The 14,639-nt window shown below is 37.7% G+C and overlaps 1 protein-coding gene across 1 annotated transcript; it reads right to left on the reverse strand.

Moving 5' to 3' along the window:
* Positions 1–2,850: 2,850 nt before the first annotated feature.
* LOC143890735 (myb-related protein 306-like) lies at positions 2,851–4,247 on the reverse strand. Its single transcript, XM_077395417.1, has 3 exons — positions 4,024–4,247; positions 3,756–3,885; positions 2,851–3,598 (listed from the first exon to the last, which is right to left on the reverse strand). Exons 1-3 carry the CDS (start codon positions 4,154–4,156, stop codon positions 2,989–2,991), a joined length of 873 nt encoding a protein of 290 aa, XP_077251532.1. The 5' UTR covers positions 4,157–4,247; the 3' UTR covers positions 2,851–2,988.
* Between the last annotated feature and the right edge of the window lie 10,392 nt (positions 4,248–14,639).

The raw sequence follows: 14,639 nt of genomic DNA on the forward strand, positions 1-14,639 counted from the left end.
GATCTTGGTGTGGTTGACACCATTCTTGGTATGAAAGTAAGTTTTGAAAGGCAAGGGATTACTCTTAGCCAAGCCCATTATATTGAAAAACTACTTTCTACATGGGGATACAGTGAGTGTAAACCGATTGAGACACCATTTGATTATACCAAGAAGCTGATCTCTAATGGAGGAGACAGTGTGAATCAGTTAGATTATTCTAAACTGATTGGTAGTCTCATGTATGCTATGAGTTGCACTAGACCAGACATAGCCTTTACAGTTGGCATGCTGAGTCGTTTCACTAGTAATCCTGGCCATGAGCACTGGGATGCCCTTATGAGGCTGATGAGATACCTTAAGGGTACTCAAGGATATGCTCTATGTTATACTGGCCATCCTCCTATCCTGGAAGGGTATTCTGATGCATCATGGGGATCAGAATTAGGAGACAGTAAATCTACCAGTGGTTATGTTTTTACACTGGGTGGAGCCGCTGTTGCATGGAAGTCAAAGAGACAGACTTGTATTGCTCTGTCATCTATGGAATCGGAACTTTATGCCTTAGCTTCTACAGGAGATGAAGCAGAGTGGATAAGAGATCTGATCCTGGACATTCCATTGACCCATTTAAAGATTAACTCTTTAAGTTTGTTCTGTGATAATCAAGCTACAATTACGATTGTGAAAAACTCACTCTTTAATGGTAAGAGGAGACATGTCAGGCTGAAACATGCCACGCTGAATTATCTTCTAGAACAAGGTATTATCACTTTGGTTGATGTGAGATCGAAGGATAATATGGCCGATGCTCTTACGAAGGGACTGAACAAAGATCGAATATTCAAAACTGTGGGGGAGATGGGGTTAAAGACTGTGTAGACGTGTCTTAACCTACATTCATATTATTTTGAATTTTTCGAATCTCCCTATCTTGGCCAAGATAAGCACTTGATATGTTTCAATGATGTTTACAGTTATCTTTATGTCATTCCACATTTGATGACATGTCCTTCTTGGGAAAGGTTGTTTCATTCCAAACTTGATGATACAGCTTAACTCAATTTGGATATGATGCCTGTAACATTCCAAATGGAAACATGGAATGGTTCTTTGTAAAGAAACTGTTTAGGTCTGGTTCTTGATTGAAACTTGACATTGATGCTTATTGATATTGATATTTATTTTTCAGCCATTATGAAATTGTACTAAGTTCTTCTGGTAGAACTAGATACTTTTAGTAAAATACACAAATGATTGGATTCATTTTTTAATGAAATTCATATTTGATAATTTACAGGAATTGGCGAAATTGGAGGAGATTGCCTCAATTTGGATCTTGATGAGGATGACTTACTTGATGAGTGAATCCTTATAGTGCAGTGGAACTATTATTTTCTTTTCCGTTGATTAAATAGTTCACCTACATATAAAACTGCTTATGTTTGAGTTTAGATTATTTCTAAAACTCTTGGTTATTCTTTAAAGTATTTTTGTTTTCAGTTGGATTACAAATCTTTATTGATATGGTGATATGGATGATTCAATAATTTTGTTTGGACATCACATTATCTATCTATTGGATTGTGCTATATGTAGAACATAGGAGGAGATTGTTGGGTATATCATATAACCCATGTATGTTCTAATATAAGCCCAATAGGTAATGGACCAGGTGTAGTGGGCCCATTTGGGCTGGAGCCCATTAACCTCTTCTAACCCTAGTGTATCTCTATATATAGGGGCTGGAGGCAACAAACTTGGTATTCCAAACTAGATACCTTGGGTGTAATGCTTTAAGCATCCTTGCTTAAACCCTAACTGCTCTAACAGTGTTAACTCTCTTGCTCTTGACATGGCTTTGTTGATCCAAGTAATGAATCTATTTGATATCATAGGATGGTATTCAATGATTACTATCCAAGAAAATGTTTATCCAAATCTTGTAGCACTTTTTTATGCCAATCTCAAAGTCGATTGTCTCTTCTAATCGATTGTTTCTCTTTAAAAGGAACACCCATTGAAGTTTCTCTCAATGATTTATATGGGATGCTGATGCAGTGCCAACATGGGAGCCATGTCACACCTAGGTGGCTTAGGTGGAGTGTCGTAGGTGCATTTCCGCCATATTGCATCAGCTGGATTTTAAACCTGACACTTGGAGTTCTAGATGGAAGATTCTAGGAAAGTGGTAAGCTAGGAAGTTGTTGATATTTTTGTGCTCTTTCCAACAATTATAAGAAGTCGTAAATCAGACCAGAGAGTTATGACAGTTTTAGTAGACTGTGTCTATGAGTTCCCTAGCTAGTTAAGTGTCTGTGAGTTCCCAAGCTAGTTAAGTGTTTGTGAGTCTCTAAGCTAGTTAGTGGAGAAGGGGATGTTTTTTTTTCTTCTCTTGGAGTTGTTCATTTAGGATAGAAACCATATGTAAAAGGGGATTTTGGAGAAACTTACGTTATTGATAATATATTAATTTGGTTGATCATTGCTCGTGTTTCCTTCTTCTTCTCTTATTGTATTCTTGTGTTCTAGATTGTTCTTCCGTCATAATCACCTGCATCACAAACTCTAATTGTCTGCTCTCATTTCCTTTCTATATAAGCCATGTGTCATGATTTATTTTTAATGAGCTCTCAATCCCTTTGCAGAATAACGAGATGCCATAAAGAGCATGTTTCTGATAGACCATTTCCCCATCTCATTCCTAACAACCAGAGGTTCTCCAAGAGCAAAAGTAGTACCAACTGATAAAAGGAAAAGTAACAAATAGACTAGGAAGATTCCAAGTTCCTTCAATAGATATCAAGCTACCTTGAAGATCATTGATATGAATTTATTCCGGTTTAAAATATATTATATATTTATGCAGACGTTTGTATTTTACAGTTCTTTTTCTTGGGTTGAGGTATCTCTTTCTGATCAAGCCACAAGTGAGAATTTGATCAGTTCAAGGCCTGGACAAAAAAAGTGACCAGAGAACTCCCAAAACACTTGAAGTAAGAAGACCCTTTAGAACAATTCATCAATGCCATCTAGAGAGACGTCTATCATGTCATCTTGCCCTTGAGCACCAGTTTCATCCAACAGCCACTTCTCAAGCATTGCAAGAGGGAGTTGGGTCTCCAAATTGGGCTTGCTCTCAGGTTGGAAAAATTCTGTATTGTGAATGTAATCTGCATTCTCCTCTGGCGAGACGGATTGAGACTCATCGGGCGGAGGGTCAAAACCGAGCAGTGATTCGAGATCCTCCACCGATATAATATCGTTGGTAGCGGCATTGGGAGAACTCCTCTTCCATCCATCTAGCAATTGAGATAAGTTTTCTGTGTTCCACGCATAAGTCGATGCTTGGTTTTGTATCGTTAAGGAATGGAAGCCTTCAGAAGGTTTCTCCATAGACAAGGCTTCACATAGAGCTTGCCTAGCCATGTGTATATCAGTTTGGAGCCTTCTCTCCCATAGACCTTTGGAGATTGGCTCTAAACTTGTAAACCCATTTCCCATATGGCCATCAAGATCTGTTTGAAGCTTTTTGAGTTTCTTCTTCAAATGTGTATTCCAGTAATTCTTGATATCATTGTCTGTTCTCTGAGGGAGGTAAGAAGCTATGGCAGCCCATCTGCATTCATTCACGTCTCCCAAATTAAAAACCCATATCCTCCAAAATAAAATAAAACATCACTTTTTCACCAAAAATATGTACAAGAAAAACCAGTAGGTAGTAAGTCTTAGCCATTATATGAAATACATTGATTTCTAAATAGATGTTTTGTTACCTGTTTCCCAAAAGATCCTGAAGGTTCATTATCATCCTCTCCTCATGTTCAGTAAAGTTTCCACGTTTGATCCCAGGTCTAAGGTAATTAGTCCATCTAAGCCTGCAACTCTTACTACATCTAAGTAACCCTGGCAAAACCAATGGAAAAGAGAAATTTGGATGAATAACATGTCAATCTCCACTTAATTTAGCTCTATAACTTCATTTCCATAAAACCCAGTTGGGCCTTTTTGCATTAGAGGCAGAAAAAAATGTGAAAGATTTACCTGTGTTGGTAGGGACTGCCCTCCAATTTCCAGGGCCATGTTCTTGAATGTAAGAGACTAGGATGATATCTTCTTCTGGGATCCAAGGGCCTTTCTTCATACCCATTTTATCACAGCAAGGAGGTCGACCCATTTCAGTTTTGCTTCTCTTTTTTTTTTCTTTGTTTGAGTGCTTCTTCAACAACGGATTTTAACTTCCTTCTCTCTTTCTAATTCTCGTTGGAATGCGCTGACAAGGGTCTAAGGCAAAGGTTTCTTCTCCCTTATATATACAAGAGACAAGAAAGGGACGCCGACTCATTAAAGGCAAGGGTATTTCAAGAGTTGAATAAGACAAAAAGGGCATTTACTCACAGGATCAAAGAGTCAAAAAGTCAAAAGTCAAAGGGGTGAAATTTCCTCTCCTGACAAAACCGCGTTGCATGTATTCAATGAAGATTTTACTATATCCAGCCATTGGAGTAAATCTCTCTCTCTCTCCTCTACATATAATTTGTTTTAAACAAATTCAACCCCAATATAATTAGAGAGAAGAGAATATAGAGAAGCATACTAATCAATCATTAAATCTATTGAGAAAATTTGTCGAGCAAAACAATCCGATCGTCCACAAATTAAACGCAAAAGAAAAAAGTAACTACGACCCACAAGATGAACACCAAGATTTACATGGTTCGGCCAAGCCTCCTTCCACGGGCTAAAAACACGATCTTCCAATATGAGAAAAACAGTATACAAGGTTTACAATAGATTAAACCCAAAACCTGCACACCTTCTCTCTTTCTCTCTCCTTTTCTTCTCTCTTTCTCTTTCTCTTACACTCCTTGAGGCAGCCAACACACCCAAGCCTCCACTTTGTGCAGACGACACACCCAAAGTACCTCACACCACACAAGAGAAAACCCACTCTCATTTCCCTTTTCCCAAAACTTAAATATATGGTTTCTATCTTGCCTTCACCGACTTCCCACACATTGATTGGTAAATAAGGCAACTTTCCCAACAAAATCAAGGGTTTTGCCCAATTGTACAATAAAAATGAAGATCCCAATGCACCTTAACGAGTGCCCTAAGCAAAACCCTATATACACACGCGCGCACAAACAAAAATATACATACATACATATGTGGGATTTGCTAGGGACCCTCGCGGAAAGGCATTTCACATCTGTTGCATGTGAGAGCAGCCACACCGGCTCACTTTTCAGCAGATGCTGCCTATTCATTTAATTAATCTGAGGTGACTGCTCTCACACGCAACAGCCAACAGTGAAATTTCTGGGATGGTCCATAGCAAATCCCATATATTTATGTATATATGTATGTTAGAATTTTAAAGCTAAAGTCAAAAAGTCAAAAAATTACTTTACCAGTGGTTCAAAATTTGGAGGGAAGATTCAAAATTTTGAAAGATCCCTCTCGTCTTCAAAAGCAAGTATATTTTGTGACTTATGGGGACTTGAACCAAGGACCTTGGGGTGTGTGGAGAGGGTTCTCAACTACAATGCAAAACAATTAGTCCCACATTGGATAGGTTGAGAGAAACTCTCATCCATATAAGAGGTGGAGTTGGAGGAAAGGCTTGAGCCATTCAGGGGGCATTTGAATTTGTTGGGCGACCAAAGTTCATATACACACACGCCGGGCCATGGCGGTGGTCGTGGTTGGGGTTTGGGTAAAATAAAAGTACTTTTTTAGAGCTAAAAAAGAATAGATTTTTCCGCAATTCTCTCACACACGTTTTTTGCTAATGACACCCATTAAATGTGTGACCGTTTCATATCTCCAACAGTCACAAATGACTGTTGGGAGTGAAACGTTTGAGCCTCTTAATGGTGTTTAATTGTCCCCAATAGTCATATTTTCTTCTAAATAAATGGGAGAAGGCAACCCTCTGATGGATAGAGTCTTGCCATATCTTGGCACATGATTTTACAGAGAACAACATATAGGTTTTGTAGAAAACAGCAGATTTACTTTCTTTTATTACTCTGTTCTATGAGCATAATTCTGAGGCGGTTCTAAGTGGACCAGTCAGCGAGTGCACGTGGATTGGAGCCTGTTTGGCTGTTTTATATTGGAGCGTCGATTCACAGATCTCGGTTGTACCATAGGGGATGCACACGATTCTTAAGGAGAGTGACCATGTCGCACGACTCAGCCTTCCTTCCTTAATCTTCAACAATAAGATTTCCAAAAAGGTTTCTCGTCAAAATGATGAGTTCAAATTGTTTTATTTTATATTCTGAAATTTTTATTAGTAAATCAGTTTTGCGTACGAGTTGTACCAATTTAAGGCCGAGTAACCTACTTGGGCTCTAGTAACCAAGTTGGGTCCATCGTTTTCATTTTTGGGTTTGACTAAGCCATAGACCGGCCAGTTCCTACTTCATCCCATACATCAGTTCCAACAATATATGTGGTGGTCCATAGCAAATCACATGTATGTATGTATTGTGTATCTGAGTATGGTCACGTATTTCTTCTTTGAAAGATGACATGGATTTGCCTAGGATATGTTGCTTATATTTTACTTTGAAAGATGCCATGGACTTGCCTAGAATATGTCGTGTGGAATGATTGCAAGAATCAGTGTTCTTGAGCAAATTGTAGTGAAAACGTAGTATAGGGATTGTCTTGGAAATCTCCAAGTGTCTTAAATGCAATACATGTGAAGTGTTTCGACATTTTACCCCAATTAAAAGCTGGTCCTCTCTACTTAAAGCAGTGAAGAAAACACAAGTCCTTCATGAATGTCATGACCGGATGGCAAGGAAAATGCTAACCTTCTTTTACCTTTTTGAACTGAAAAAAGAAAACGCAATAGAGTATATTAAATGCATGATCCCTCGCGCTCACAAGTGAGACTTGAAGGATGTAAAATCAAGGAGGCCTTTCTTTTCAAAACGAAAGATGAAGTAGGTGTATAGTCTACATAGAACGGAGTGTCATGCTCTCTTGAGAGTCTAATCCTGACCATGGTTTTAAATTTCGACCGAAATCTTCGGATTTCAGTGGAGACCGACACCGAAATGCATCAAAACCGAAACGGTCATTTATTTCGGCCGAAATTTCGGTTTTTCCGGATTTTGACCCAAAAAATCTGTTTTTTAATATTAATTTAATATTTCACCGAAATTTATTATGGAATAAAATATTCGTTTCGGGTTATGTACCAGATTTTGAACGAAATTTCGAAATTCCATGGGCCGAAACCAAAATTTTAAACCTTGGTCCTAACTTTCTCAAAGTCGTATAGAGCATTTAATGCCGCATGAAAGGAGAAGTGATTGATCTATAGCTGGCTCTGGGGATAGAATCATGAGAGCCCTAGTCCATCACTATCATGGGAAAACAACTGCTCACATTTTCTATTATAACAAGGAAACTTCCTTGATGTAAAGCACATTTAATGACAGCCCTTGCAGACAAGACCATGTGCATCTTAGACCCAGATATAATTAGAAAGTAGGGTTGTAAATCACATCCTCTGGTGTAAATGACGTCCACTTTGGATCGGATCCACCTATGTTTTAGTCACCATCCATACAGATCCCTTCAGTTCTTAGCTTTTTTTTGGAGCACTTTTCTGGGTCACGATCTATTTCAAATCAGACCATTCATTGGTTTGTCATAGGTCCTAGTTATGTTATATACAATTAGGGCTTAGGGTTTGGGGAAGAGGTGGGGAGAAGCTCAAGAGGCGAATTGTCATTGAAATAAAAATTTTAGGAAAAAGGGCAGTGATAATTATCACCCCCCCTCCGGCACAACACTATACAAAACGGTCTACCGTTGGTGGGCCCAACAATTTATTTGTTTAAATCTTTGAACAAGGTAGGCCCCACCCATATTTTTCAAAAAGAATTGTACAGCCCACACCATACGATGTTCCCAACCGTCCATTTGATGGGCCACAATGGAAATAGGTTGGGCCTCAAAATATCATTTCAATAGGATGATCCTAGCCCTTTAGATATCTAAAGAGAAACTGCATATTATGGAAACCTCTATAGATGTTTTTTTTTTTAACCTTTGAAGCCCTATTTACAGAATAAGAGATTGTCCATCTTTTATTCGAGTCTCTTCTCCTTTTTCTCTCCTGCTTTGCCTGACTCCAACTTTTTGTATCCACATTCCATTTAAACTTGCAAAAGAAAGAGTCCATCAAGTGGCTTTCCTTTCTTTTCAATTCTCCGTCTTGCAATCGCCCAACTCAAGCCAAACTTCCCTATTAGAATAATAATTCCTAACAACCCACATTTTTACCTTCATTAGCTATAAGTGGAAAAACTTCTCACTTTAAACAAGGTTGTAGGAATCCTCCTATGGGATAAAAATCCCAAGAGATACAAATCTCCTTACTTTTTCTCTCTCTTCTATGGTTCAAAATCTTCCTAAAATGTGTCCCTCTAGTTAAACGGAATGCACAAGCTAGGAGAAAACGATTTGAGTTCCTAAAAATTCTACACCTCACACCTATAAGATTCCATGGAGAAACAGACTTAGTCAAAAATTAGGAAGCAATGTACACACCCAAACCATAAGAACACTTTCTTAAAACTCTGTTTTAAGAAAGTTCCTAAAACTAAACACTTTCCAAATATCTCACGTAAACCTCCCTACCAATCAACACACATCCATACCCCTACAAATTAGAAACTTTCATTGTCAATCTTTTAATTTCCCTCTAAGCTACATCATAATGGAATCTCTCTATTCTCTTGGTTGTCTAAAATGAAATTCCATCTACTTAAATTTTCCCATATTGACCCTACTCCTATTCTCATTGGTTGAATTTCAAGAAGATGATACCCAAAATAGTCTAATAATTCTTGGAAACTTGTATACGTCGGAAGCCATTTTGATAATAGCACCCCTATAAGTTTTTAAAAGAACTTAAGCTAAATGTTGATAATGAACACCCCATACATGGTTTAAAAATTATATATACCTTGTTTTTAATCAGAAAACACCTATTTAAAAACAAACTTCCTAACGGTGGGGCTGGGTATCACAGAAACCAAGGTTTACACTAGCTCAAGACATACAACCGAAGTATAATAAGAACAATCACTAATAAGATGTACTTCAATATATATGTTAGATGAAAAAGATAAGAACAATAGAAAAAGAAACCTTCAAAACATGGAGAAAATGGTGCAAGTCGGCACTTCAATCGCAAGCTTGCGCATAATGGAGCTTCAATAGAGGTCTTTATAATTAAAAAAAAAATATATCAGCATAAATCTAGCAAATGGAAGCAAATAGGTATTGAGTTAGTCAATAGAAAGTGGATAATGAATCACTTAGGCAAGCTGTGATATGTGCAGGTAAATGGTTACTTAATTGCTTAAGGAAGTGGTGGTGGGCTTAGATATTCAAAGAAGGTTTTGAATTTGAAATGAGATGGAATTTAGATTGGCGTGGGATGATAGAGGAAATGAAGGAGCAAACATGCGTGACTCACACATGTGGGAAGAATGAAGCGTGCAAAGATTGAGGACAAGATGGAGCACACACATGTGGGAAGATTAGGAAAATATGGAGCAAAAGCTATACCAACAAAATGACCACAATGCCCTTGCATGCATAATTATATTTTTGCCCTCGTTACATCTCTCAATTATTTCATACTTCTTCACTGAACGTCAGTCCTCTGTTCTGCATCTGTGCTTGATATAATTTTAAACGCCCTAGCCCATGGAAACTTTCGTCCAAGCTCACAATAGTACTTTCAAAATGGAGGGTCTAGATTGCCACAACATCATATGGGTGGGACCCAATTAGGGGTCTCATAGCAAGGCTTCTCATGGCACTATCCCCTTGAGTTATTTTTACATAAAAATAGAAAAAAATAGCAATTTGCAACCATAAGATGCCCTCCTCAATGTAGTCTCCAAAAGCCAAAATGGTCCTAGTCTATTTTATTCGGCATAGGAAAAGCTGGGTTGGGTTGGTGAGAAGCAAAGAGCCTTTATCTTTCATTATCTCTATCCATCATTATCATTTTAGTCCCAATCAAACAAACCCCAAATCCCACTTTACAAAAATCTCTTTACAAATCTCACACTTCCACAACTACATCATAAATAATTAAAAAATAGCTTGAAGTTCTAGACATGACATACCAACCTCTCCTAAAACTGTTAAAATTGCATTTCATATACTTGGATTTAGGGTTTTACGCATGACAAAAGTAAAAGATAGATTTAAGAAATTACATAAATCCTAAGCAAGTAAATGGATTGAGCTATGAGCTAGCTGTATTGGTGAGAAAAAATAAGTGCTTATATTACTAAATATTGATGAGGCAAACATAAGGCTAGAGCTTTCAAATATAAGATACTGAAAATTTACATGTATAAGATATTTAATTGCTATAAAGGAATTTACATGTATAAGCTATTTAATAGCTATAAAAGAAACTTTACATTTATAAGGTTCAAAATATCCTTATACCATGAGATCATAATGATGGGAAGAGATAATAAAAGACAAAAGGATTTTACATGGGACCCATGAGATCAAATGGGACCCATGAGGGATTTAAACGTAATGGGACTCATGAGATCAAATGGGACCCATGAGGGATTTAAATGTAATGGGACCCATGAGATCAAATGGGACACCAATGTAGGAGTAAAGGGGAGTGCAATTTGGCTTGGAGGAGGTCTATCGAATAGCTCCTTTTACGAAAATACCCTCCGTTTCATATATGAAAAAAATTCACACAGTTATCCTTAGACTATATTATTGCCATTTCAAAAAAAAAAATAATCCTTAGACTATATTGAAATGGCCTGCATGTTTTATTAGGAGGAAAGGTCTTTCAAGGCAGGCTGTTCATCTTCGTTTTCCTTTGTTTGTTGGTTCAACAAACATGAAGGAAAGGCCTGGAAACCATGAAAAAATATTCCGTGAAATATTAGTTGGGCCAGTTGTGAGAAATGGGCGGAGAGGGAGAGACTTGGGAGGGTGGGATCGAGGGGAGCATGAAAAGCCCATAAAAAATTTAAAAAGAAAATCCCCAATTCGAAGTAGTAGTGTTTTTTTCACTATTTTTAGGGATTTCTCATGCTTTGTCAAAGCTCTCTCCATTCTTGTCCTCTCAAATCTCTCCCTCTTTCTCCTTCTCAGTCTCTCTCTGACAATTGGGCAAATTTATAGTTCATGAAATAATTTTTCATGGTTGTCAAACATGCCTGTAAGGAAAATTTTTTTGCTGAAAAAGTGTATGTCATTTGAATACGTGCATTGTTAAAAAAGAAAAGGAACACTTCAAGTGATCAATTATATGTCCAAAGGGGCCAAAACACACACACAGTGTGTGTGTGTGTGTGAGAGAGAGAGAGAGAGAGAGAGAGAGAGGAGGGTTTAGCATTCCTCTCTCTAATGGCCACTTCCCAACACTAGTCCTACGGACATCCGTGGATCGTCCATTGATCCTTCGTTTTGACCGCTTGGAGCCTAACACGGCTAGTTTTGGTCCCAAACCTATATAAAAAGGCTTCTTTGGTTCCCAAACACTAATATAGGACACTTGGGCTTACCTTGTACCATCATTGGAAGTGTTAGACGGAGAGCCATTATTTATGAATCGTTGAGGGATTAGGCTAGAGATTTCGTTGTATATCTTCCTTGAGAGTGTTTGTGCTCATCTTGTACATACAGTTTTTGTGATAGGTTTCTTTTGTTTTATTTTTACTCTCTCAGTATTTAACTTCAACAATTTAATGATGGCCTCGAACTCTCTCAGAGTAAATGCATAGCAAATTTACTGGCTCGCACAAACATGTTAGAATTAAAGCCCTAAAATCAGGTAATTCTTGTATTGAATTTTAATTTATAAATGAAATTCATGATAGCTAATTGGATACTATAAATGGAATGTTTGATGTGCTTGTTTAACTCATGTTTATCCTTAGGAAGCATCGTAGGAATATCATAATCATGGATTTATAGATCCTAAGGGACAGGGAGATATGATGTTCCGGTTCTTTGCATACCTTAAAAGGTCCTAGTTAAGGTTGAGAGTGGACATCATTTCCTATAAACAACCTACATCTTACCCTGCCTCCATACATGAATTGGGGTGTCTTATCTCAACCACTGAGGTAGTGGATCCTAAGCAGTCAGAATTGGTGCAATGAATGGTTAACGCACTGAATATGATCATACTAGAATAGCCTATAGACAAGAAATAAGGATAAGGCTATTCTACCTAGATAGGACCCATTATATGTCCTTAGACCTGAGAGATCATAATAGAATAGCTTATAGACAAGAATTAAGGATAAGGCTATTATATCTAGGCAAGACCCTTTATATGTCCTTAGATCTGAGGGGTCATATTGGTCATGGGTCTGCCGTATGGATTTGGTCTACCTCTAAGTGGTTCTCAATTGTGATCATTTACAGGTAGTACTGGGTCATAAGGTAAACTACGAGATCAATAGGGATGCCTAACATGGAATCCTCCACTTCCTTAAGGAGGAAAATTACTTACAGTTTCAATCACAACAAGTGGCCTTCTTAGCAACTGGCCAAGTAGTTTTGATAAATGATTAATCAAAATATTTGATGTCTTGAAAATGGAATTTGCAAATGTATTTGAGGGCCTAGGCATGTGGATTGAAAGGTATACCTTAAGGCGAGCCAATGGGGTAGTAAGTGTCCACCCCCCATGGGGCCAGCCCAGTAAGTGAGGATTTGGAGGAAGGATGTACACATATGTACTTGGGGTAATTAAATGATCTGATGGTCATCTTCAAGGTAATGTCTCGGGGGGGGGGCACTTACCTGAATGCGATCGTAGATTGACTACATAGCAAGGTCGTCGTGGAACTCTACTAGTCCTACGGGATAGGAAGCCGAATCTATGTGTCGATCTCACTCATTACTCGTTTGACCCATGGCGATTCTTGGAGCATCAGGGCCTCAGATTTATGGATTGAACGGACGGATGAGATCATCTGTATGTGATACCGGATTTACAATGTAGTTATGGTATATGTACTTTAGTATATATATACGATGTATATTATCTAATTAATTAATAATTTTAATAAATTGAGATAGAAAGCTAGAATTTCTATTTCAGAATAAAGAGGGAGAGATAAAAGGAAATGAAGATTCTATTTAATGAAGCACTTTTAAGACAGATCATCAATCATTTATAAATAGATTACGGTCGGGTAATCAATTTGGTGATGTTTCTTATTCTTCTGAATTTATTTTGACAATCATCATTCATTTAGCAACTAGGATCTTTAGAAACAGATCTAAGAAGTGATAAAAAAAAATTTTGAATTAGATTCCTCCTGGCCTTTCCGTTGCGCCTGTGAATCCCTTTAATCCGCCCTCCAACTAACAGAACATGCCTGTGTCAGGCCTTGTTCTACTCCTATGGCCTCCAAATAGGGTTCCCACGATTCTTTGGTACATCTATTTTGAATGTAACAGAGTACCGAATCAAGTAGGTGCTATTTAATACCTCTCTCTCTCAAACACCCTAGCTTTTCCCTTGTAGTCAACAGTGTGCCAGTTCCTACATTAACCTATGTCTGATCATTGGGCTGCTGGTATGAAGTATTCTTCGATATCTAAAGGGCACAATCAATTTTAGCTTTTATCTTCGGTGCTTCACATCTAACATCATTCGTGCCTTCTTTGATGTCATTGGACGAGCTATTCTGACGATTGGAAGTCCACTGGTGGTTTCTTTGTCTTTCTTGAACTCAATCTAATTTCTTAGAGCTCGCGTAAATAGCCTACGGTCGCTCGATCTAGTACCAAAAGTGAATACAAAATCCTCACAAATACTGCAGCAGAGGTCACTTGGCTTTGTTCTCTTCTAATGGAATTTGGAGTCCAACTTCAATATCCACAAATTCTAGAGTGTGACAATATTGTTGCACCGCGGTCACTTGTTGTTCGCTTTCTCCCCGTTAAGGATTATCTCATCTGCCAATAATAAACCAGTTACAATGGAAATTAAACAACTGTCCATGTCTTCTAGGTATCATAAGCACTTATCTTTAACAATGTGGAAACCTATTTATCCTTTATTTATCATTTCTCAAAGACTATATACACTCAAATCTTCCTTTTTCCATTTATTTCCTAATGAAAAAGCATGATTTGGAAAGGGTATGATTTTTTTTTTAAGAGGCAGGCAACCCTATAACTTCTTTTTCTCTCTCTCTCTCTCTTTTAGTTCTCTCTTTCTAATCATTAATTAGGCAGGCCTAGTTATGATCCGATTTTTTTTTAATGTCTCTAAATAACTATTGTTGGTATTGTTTCAAGGGTCCCAACTTTTTGCAGTTGGTTGAGCGCGTGGTAATAGTAACACAGATATCAAAGCCCCTTAGCTGGTTATTCTATAACAAACCAATCAAAGGTTAGGTGGGAAAGAAAAGCTATCTATCATTTCAGGTTTACCCTAATTCAAAAGGAATCGTTTTCTTCTGCCCTAATAAGTTGTAAGCTGTTGAACGATCAATTCCAATGACCATTATAAGGTTTATTATCTAAAGGGAATGAACACGAACAAGGATCATGTGGCCTTGCTTGTAAAAAGTCACTTTGGAGAATCTAGATACTATAAATAT

The sequence above is a fragment of the Tasmannia lanceolata genome, unplaced genomic scaffold, assembly GCF_043159265.1.
Source record: "Tasmannia lanceolata isolate RefF3 unplaced genomic scaffold, GAP_Taslan_0.1 ptg000013l, whole genome shotgun sequence".
In the NCBI taxonomy this organism is placed as follows: domain Eukaryota; kingdom Viridiplantae; phylum Streptophyta; class Magnoliopsida; order Canellales; family Winteraceae; genus Tasmannia; species Tasmannia lanceolata.

Bases quoted from the DNA above. Each gene is read 5' to 3' on its own strand.
- LOC143890735 (XM_077395417.1), bottom strand. From the start codon at position 4,156: ATGGGTCGACCTCCTTGCTGTGATAAAATGGGTATGAAGAAAGGCCCT. The intron at 3,886-4,023 runs GTAAATCTTTCA...TGGTTTTGCCAG, and splicing joins GGCAGTCCCTACCAACACAG to GGTTACTTAGATGTAGTAAG. The intron at 3,599-3,755 runs GTAACAAAACAT...GAATGAATGCAG, and splicing joins CAGGATCTTTTGGGAAACAG to ATGGGCTGCCATAGCTTCTT.